Consider the following 8,616-nt stretch of genomic DNA (forward strand, 5'->3'; position numbering starts at 1 on the left):
CAGTATGGGGGTTCCTTAAAAATCTAAAAATAGAACTAGCATATGACCCAGCAATCCCACTACTGGGCGTATACCCTCAGAAAACCATAATTCAAAAAAGTGTCATGTACCACAGTGTTCATGCAATTCTATTTACAATAGCCAGGACATGGAAGTAACCTAAGTATCCATCAACAGATGAATGGATAAAGAAGATGTGACACATATATACAATGGAATATTACTCAGCCATAAAAAGGAACAAAATTGAGTTATTTGTAGTGAGTTGAATGGACCTAGAGTCTGTCATACAGAGTGAAGTAAGTCAGAAAGAGAAAAACAAATACCGTATCCTAACACATATATATGGAATCTAAAAAAACAAAAAGTTCTGATGAACCTAGGGGCAGGACAGGAATAAAGACACAGATGTAGTGAATGGACTTGAGGACACAGTGAGGGAGAAGGGTAAGCTGGGGCGAAGTGAGAGTAGTATTGACATGTATACATGTAAAATAGATAACTATCTATTTTACATGTATATATCTACCACATGTAAAATAGAAAGCTAGTGGGAAGCAGCTGCATAGCACAGGGAGATCAGCTCGGTGCTTTTTGACCACCTAGAGGGGTGGGATAGGGAGAGTGGGAGGGAGACACAAGAGGGAGGGGATATGGGGATATATTATACATATATCTGATTCACTTTGTTATACAGCAGAAACTAACACACCATTGTAAATCAATTATACTCCAATAAAGATGTTAAAAAAAAATAAAGATGATGAACTTCTTTCATCTTCTTTGTATAAAAGCTGGTACTAGGTATGTGTACTGCCCAGAACCTAGGGGTAGGCACATGTTTCTTTCACTGTCACAATCTGTATATTGGAAGGCAATTGTCATTGTTTACAAATGACACTGAGCAATAGAGTATCTATATATGATTTTAATATATTATAAAACATTTGTTTTGCTTTTTCAAGAGTCTGCTACTGATTTATTTAATAAATATACACACATCCAATTTCTTCTGTCACACAATTTTCTTTTCTGTTTATTTTCCAAATGATACAAGTAGAATAATTAACTTTCTGATTTTTTACGATACCTGCCACAGATTTATGACATGATCTGAGATCAAAATACTAATAAATTTGTACTTACCATAAAGGATTGCAAGCAGAGACAGTGGCATGACAAGTAGTCCCACTAGCATATCAGCAATGGCTAGGGACATTAAGAAATAATTGGTGGCATTGTGCAGTTTCTTTTCCAAGCTTACTGCCATGATAACGAGAATGTTGCCACCTATTGTCAAGATTATTATTATGACGATTGAAAGTGCTGGCCAGTTTTGTACCCCGTCTGGGAATTTGAAGCGTCCACCATCGGAGGTATTGAAAATGTCAGTTACTATGGCTGCTACTGGGCTCACAGAAATATCACATTGCCAAACCAATAGGCCAATCAGGTGCACACTGAAAATTAAGAAAAAAATAATCAGGTATATATTATATTGCTTGTACCTAATAAATTACTTATATAAATCAACTGCTTTTCCTTTAACAATCATTATTATCATCATCATCATTTCTACTCTCAATTAAACCTCAGTATCCTTCTTTCTCTCCCCCAAATACTTTTATTGAATGCTTAATATGAGTCAGGCACTTAGTTTACTGAAATATATGTGTATAATCTCATTTGATCTCATATAGCATCCTCATGAAGTCAGTACTGATTTATATCTATTATGTATAAGGAGAGACTGAGGTTCAGAGAAGTTAAGTAACTTTCTCAAGGAAATATAGGCAGTAAGTAGCAGGGGCAGGGTCCGTACTCAAGTCCCGTTGAATTCAAAGCCTGTGTTTATGACTTTTACTGTCTACACTCAATCTGAAACCACAGTATTGTTTGACTTGCTAAGTGACTTTATGCTGGCCCATAATTTCTTAATATCTGTCCTGTAAATTTTCCTTCTACCTGACACTCTCCCCATTTCTGTCCTATGTTTTCTGGTGTTGTTCTAGGTTAGAAAATGATTTGTGGTGATAATTAACTCTTGTGGGTTTGCTGCTTTCCTATGCTGGAAAAGAACTCTCTTAAGTCATTTAAAATGTACACCTCTCATGATGGTACTTATGTAGATTTTTACTGGTAGGAATTTCAGGCCAAGTGGCAGACTAATGCAAAAGAGACAGACGTGGTTATGTTTTGTACATTCCAAATTAATTTCCCCTGATGGTGATATGAGATTTATTCAGGTTTCATACATTAATGTAAGTCCCTAAATTGTCTCATGAAACTAATATTTATTTTCCTTAATAAGATAAACAAGAAAGATAAGTATATTCAATATTTCCTGCTTAAAAGCAAGAATTATCTGTGAATGACTGTCTTATGTGTATTCTATGTTCAGTAATAGTTATTTAATGAATACTAAGCAACAACTATACTATATGTACTAGTTGTTAAACCCTGATATTATTTATAGAGAAGAAAATTTCCTCTACTGGTACAATATGTGCTAACCAATTCTCTATGCAAGAAAATTGCATGGGGGATGGAACACATGACATTACAAAATCCAGAGTCTATGAGTTCTCCATGTAAAAGTTTTGATTTCATTATCTCATTCACTTGTTCTTTGAGCTAAAAATATTATTTCTACAGGGAAAATATATGTGTGGTTAGATTGACTATCACTTATTATCAATCATCAGAGAAACTTGCAGTAGTAACACTAGATGATTATGATTATCATAATTGTATCTATAATATTATACACACACACACACACACACACACACACACACACACACACACACCATACTTTCTGAACCAGAACTGGAACACTGAACCTGAAAAATTATTGGCCTTATTTAAACTTAAGTAAAATATTATAATAATTTTCTACCACATTTAAAAATTATTTCTCTTAATACCTTGTTAATATACTTTATGTATTTTAACGTAATGAAGAAATCATGAAAATATTTTGACTTTCTCATTCTACAAGGGATGAAAACTAGTACTTCGGACATTTAGCTTAAAACTACTTCCTCATTAGTCAAAGCTGCCTGATATCCTAAGCATCATGTCGGTGGGGAGACATACATAGTAATTTTCTTCAAATCATGAGAAGTAATCATTAAATTCTTTCCAATGCTGGATGTATTCTTTTTTCCTGAGACATAAAAAATAAGCTAAAATAATATGTGATTCAAAAAATCTGTATCATAATTAATTTGTGATTAAAGTGAATAGAAATTATTGAAATAAAGGACCAAATAAATAGAAGCAAGGTATTTGCTTTCAGCTTTGATTACTCTGTCACTGTATTTGTTGTATTTGGCATGTGGCTAATGTCCTGGCTACTTGACCTAAATGATTTTTTTTGACCAGTCACTTAACCTCTCAGAAGATCAATTTCCTCATCTTTACAATGAGGATGATCACATTATTGTTGTGAAAATTAAATGATACATGTAAAGTCTCAAAATAATACTTTTGTCGTAATAGGCCCTCAGTAAATGTTGGAGCTTACCTTCTTTCTGCCTTCAAAGTTAAACAGAAGTATTTTGTGGTAGCTATACCCTAAATGTACTTCAAAATTTGTCAAGAATTTAAGTCCTGGTTTTACTTTAAGTAGGTACTTATTTATGCAGAACTGGCTCAGATAGTAATTTTAAATCCAAGGTCTTTTCTGGCCTAGCTGTTGAAAAACATGTTCTTCTGAAATTAAAAAAAAATTCTGGTTTAAATTAGTTGATGATCATTTCAAGTAGTCCCACAAGACTTTATGCTCACAGTGATATGCTGCATCTTCAATTTTCAGTTGCAGAATCACAAATATATTTATTCTTAAGCCTAGATAATATGGTCCTAACAGGATATGCAATGCAACTTCAAATTTTCTCAGTAAATTGTGAAAACATCTAAATCCTTTCACATTTCTGTAAAAATAGTAGAAGAATACAAAATAAAATTGTATATAACAAAAGTACACGAAAAACTATGTCCAATTATGAATTTTATGATTTGAGTATCTTAGAACTTTGGGGTAGAAAACCACTTAAAACATTCATCTTGCCTACCTCTGCTGGTCAAATATATTTTTACTTTTTATTAAAGAGTCCATGAAACAAATACTGAATTATTGAGGAAGCTTGTAGAATCTAAATATATCTTTTGTGAATTATTAAATAAAGTAATGGTGTTGGGAAAAATCCTGACAGAGTTTTTACTTCAGTTTCCTGGTTTCAATTCAATTCAATTTAATAAATTCCTATTGAGCACTACTTATGAGCAAATTAGTATGATTTTTACTGCAGTCAGTCCTATTTTCTACAGTATTATAATCAAGAATTGGCTGTATTCTAATTAAACCTAATTTGTAACATTTACATGTTCAGTGAAAAACATACAGTCCTTTTACAGAAGAGGAGTAATCTAGGTCTTGTTTCTAAAGCTTATGCTGATTGCTATTAAGCCCACAGAAGTCTCATAAAATACGTACACAAAAATCACAATTTCTATCTGAACAATTGAAATAACTTATTAATTGCTACTAAGTTTTGAATGAAAATATCTGACATTTTTAGTCGATAAACAAAATTATAATTTGATTTAAAAGTCTGAGTACATTTTAAATCTACTGAGTTTTTGCATAGCATATGACAACGGGCATTATTAGAAGAGATGAATGATCCCTTGTTTCTCTTAATGTAATGGAAAAACTTCTATGTGAATTCTTTAATTCCATAGCAGAATAATTTGGTACTCTTTAAGGTAGCCCTGCATTTGGTATATGGATCAAGGCCTATATACTAAGTTGTCCTTTCATTTTCCCAGACCTGGCTCTTTTTTTCCCTTCTTTATCACTGTCCTTCACCCTTTCCTTTTCCTCTCTGCTCTAGTTTTCTTGGAACCACGTATCCTTGAGACTATCATCACTACAATATACAATGACATCCAAGATGGACTATAATGGTGCATATTGCAGAGGATCCAGTGCTGATGTACTTTATATCTACACTGCTCTGTAAACTTTCCTCAATGAGCACTTTTATAGAAATCACAGAGGAGATTGTGCAGGAGCAAGGTGATTCAAGGCTTCTCAGTTGTACTGATCAGAGTTTACAGAGCCCTGGATCTTGTTTTCCATGCCCCCATTCCTCAAAGAGTAGGTTTAGAAGAAAGCAACCCAACCTTTTACTAAGTTAAAAAGAAGATATACCTGGATTAGATCATGTTTTGAATTGCTTAGTGCTTGAATTCAACGCTTTCCTTATCACTTTTATGTTATGTTCTATTGACTTTAACTACTGGTTCATTGTTTCAAGGCTACATCCTGTCCAGCTACATCCTCCAGCCCCTATTCCCTGACCTCTCGCTCATTCTTTTGCAACCTTAACTATTTTTCATAGAACCAGAGACTTGTAAAGACATTTATTCTCTTGGCTGTTTAGTTCATGCAGGAAGGAAGAGGAAAGAACCTTTCTTATTTCTACATTTTAACCATACAGAAAGGAACCACAAGTATCAGAATTATTTTTGAATGATATTACTTGTTTGAACATATGAGTGGTTGTGTTTAATTGGAGTTCAAGTTATTGGTTTTTTTCCCATTTATTGTTTTTGAATAGAAAACACCAGTAATATTAGTCTATTGGAATGCAAGTCATTTATACAGATTGAGGCAAATATAGCTGAATAATATTATAAAAACCTTTTTAACATTTTTGAGCAAACTACTATGAAAAGTTATTTTAAAAAAATAATAGGTAATAACATCCTTACAGGAACGAGTGCACTGCCTTCCTCAGGTTCACCATAATTGCTTCAGTCTTAAGCAACCAAAGTTTAAAATTGAGAAGAGGAAATTTAACAGACTGGATTCATTATGCCATCCTTTCTGGGGAGAGAAAAAAGAAAAAGAGAATTAGTTAAAAGTTTAAATAACTTTAATAACCTTTGATTAAATAAAAATAAATATATTTATTAAGTGATAAGAAATAATCAATACTAAATTTAGCAAACAAGCAAGCATATTATATAAGTGATAAAAAATGGCAAGGAGAATAGATTTTTCATTTATTTACCAATATACAACCATCATAATTTTTCTAAAATTTCTTGTATATACTTTCTTTATATGGGGCTTCTACTAAATCTCCCCCTGCTGGAGTACAAAGCAGTGTTTTGAAAAAGAAATTAAGAATATATGCTTCTTAATTTGCAAACTATTGGGGGAAAGTTTGTGATCTAATAATTAAGTAGCATGTGTAAAGTAAAAAGGTTTCATCTTATAGAGCAATGAAAAACTAAAACAAGTTTTAAGCATTTTTATAAAGTGAACATATTTTGTACAACATTTCTAACTTTTTTTTCCAGTGAAGCAATCTGCTTTTTCATAGATAGCTTTCTTTATACTTTTGCATGAACCAACAATATTATCCAGAGGGTAGCCACAGGTTTATACCAAAATAAATGAGTTGATTAAGTTTACCTAATTAAATATAGCAACAACCCTATGAACCAACTAGTTAGTATCCAACAGATAATATGCTGCAGTCAGAGCACATGGGATAATGTTGAAAATTGCAAACAAAAGGTCAGTTGCACTCGATGATTGAAAAACAAAATTTAGTTTCATTTATTGATTAAGAACTGACAGTGCATCTTCAGAGGAATTAGGAAGGAAACATGAACACTCTACAAACATCAAAGAATTTCAGAGTGAGTACCTTTGATTTCTGTAGGCTATTTTTGAAGGAGTTATTGGTTGCAATGCAAAACCCCACCAAATATTTACATAAGAGATTATTCACCACTTAGCCCTCACTATATTCAGTGTGCTAAAATGTTGGCCAAGAGTAGACTGGATGCAAATTTGCTGAGGATCTCTGCTGTGCTCCTTGTGGAAATAATATCTTTACACGGAGTAAAACGTGTCACTGTGAATTTTTACATTGATATTGAAGAAATACCCAGAGTGAATTCTAATGATTAACATAGAGACCCCTTGGTTTTTCTGCATAGCAATTCTTAACTGGGAATAGAGTAGGTAAACCTCTCTGTTTTTCATGTTGCCTTCTCTATATCTTCTTTTTTTGGATTTTGATTTTACTCTCTTCTCATACCAAACATGTAACTGTATTCTTTTTGGGGATCACAAGCTATTATGAGAGTCAAGATTGTGATGTTAAGTTTGCAAGTAGTGGGCTGTCAATGAGAAAAATTTAGTTGTGTATGTTTGTGGGTGGGGAGAGAGAGAAAGGGAGAGAGAAAGGGAGAAAGAGTTGAATAGCTTGAGAACATGGAATATTGAAAGGTCATCGCTTTTGTTTAATTTGTAAGTATTTTCAAGGAATATGATAAAAATTTGTCAGTAATCTTTTTTAATGTTTTCTAGTTCCTTTTAGAAATTTGGAAATAAAATTTTACTAAAAAAACTTGCACCTCCCTTTGTTTCCCATCTTATTCAACAGCACTCTTCTAGTCAGTCAAGCTACAAATTTAATTTTTTCTCACTTCTTATCCCTCAACTCTCACTTGTGAGTTCTCTTAGTGCTACCTACACAAAAATTTATCCCCAAATCATCCCCTTAACTACAGTATGAGAAATGTTCTGTGAGTAATTCTACAAAAAGGGGAGGGGATGCAAAATCTCTTAAAGCCTTGGATAAGAAATTAAGAAGAGAAACAAACAAACAAAAACAACTCTAATTGAACACTGATCTGCATACCTCTCAGATTCCACCAGTCTTTCATAACGGAATTCTCATGATTGTGTGAACACAAACACAAAAATATATGTGAGTTCAAGTATTCAAATTTGGGAGGACTTGTGTTTTATAAAATAAATTTAAAAATCACATGGGATAACTGACAGAGTGATTAATTTTTAATGAGAATTTGTGATTCTTATAGAAACTATGATCATGTAGCAACATAATAAGAATATATATACACATTTATATGTGTGTACGTATGTATATATGTATTTGTGTTTGTGTATATATATAAATATATATATAAAATTTTGTGTAGAGAAAAGTATTGATTAACCTGAAATTGTCTCAAGCATGCAGAGAAAATTACAGATTAAGTCACAGAAATAAGTAAAGGATCAGTAAATACACATTCAGACCAATCTCTCATTTCTTTCTGCAACATAAATCACAAATCTTTTCATGCTCTCTCTAAAGTTCTGTAAGATCTTCAGGCATCACTAACAGTAACTACGTTTGCTAAGGCAAAAAAGGGGACAAATATTAGTTTTCATATAGTTCTTTTTTTTCATATAGTTCTTAATAGTACACAAGATATTGCAGAATAACTTCAGTTAATGTGGAATTTCAACTAAGCAAAACTCATATCCTGAGCATTATATTTAATTGATGCCTATGAAATCTGTGCCCATATGTCAACATATGTCACCTGTCATATAGCATACATCATCAAAAATAGTGTGAGCACTTGAAAATAATTGGCCCCAAATAGGATCTCCACTCTATATTCAGAACTAAATTTCAAACTATCAGAATCAGTATCACTCATAGAAATACTTAAAAGCCATTATTAATAATCATCTTGGAAGTGAAATTTTTTTAAAAAAAGCAAAAAAAC

At 32.5% G+C, this 8,616-nt stretch overlaps 1 protein-coding gene across 1 annotated transcript in view; it reads right to left on the minus strand.

Annotated features, from left to right (window-relative positions):
* Positions 1-5,899, minus strand: part of HTR2C (5-hydroxytryptamine receptor 2C) — a 113,564-nt gene extending 107,665 nt beyond the window's left edge. Inside the window, exons 1-2 of the mRNA XM_060137997.1 lie at positions 5,785-5,899; positions 1,147-1,460 (exon numbers count right to left, since the gene is read on the minus strand). Of these exons, the coding sequence (XP_059993980.1) occupies positions 1,147-1,460; positions 5,785-5,819 (349 nt within the window). The 5' untranslated portion in view covers positions 5,820-5,899. The remainder of the gene's footprint in view (positions 1-1,146; positions 1,461-5,784) is intronic.
* Between the last annotated feature and the right edge of the window lie 2,717 nt (positions 5,900-8,616).

The sequence above is a fragment of the Lagenorhynchus albirostris genome, chromosome X, assembly GCF_949774975.1.
Source record: "Lagenorhynchus albirostris chromosome X, mLagAlb1.1, whole genome shotgun sequence".
NCBI classification, from domain to species: Eukaryota; Metazoa; Chordata; class Mammalia; order Artiodactyla; family Delphinidae; genus Lagenorhynchus; species Lagenorhynchus albirostris.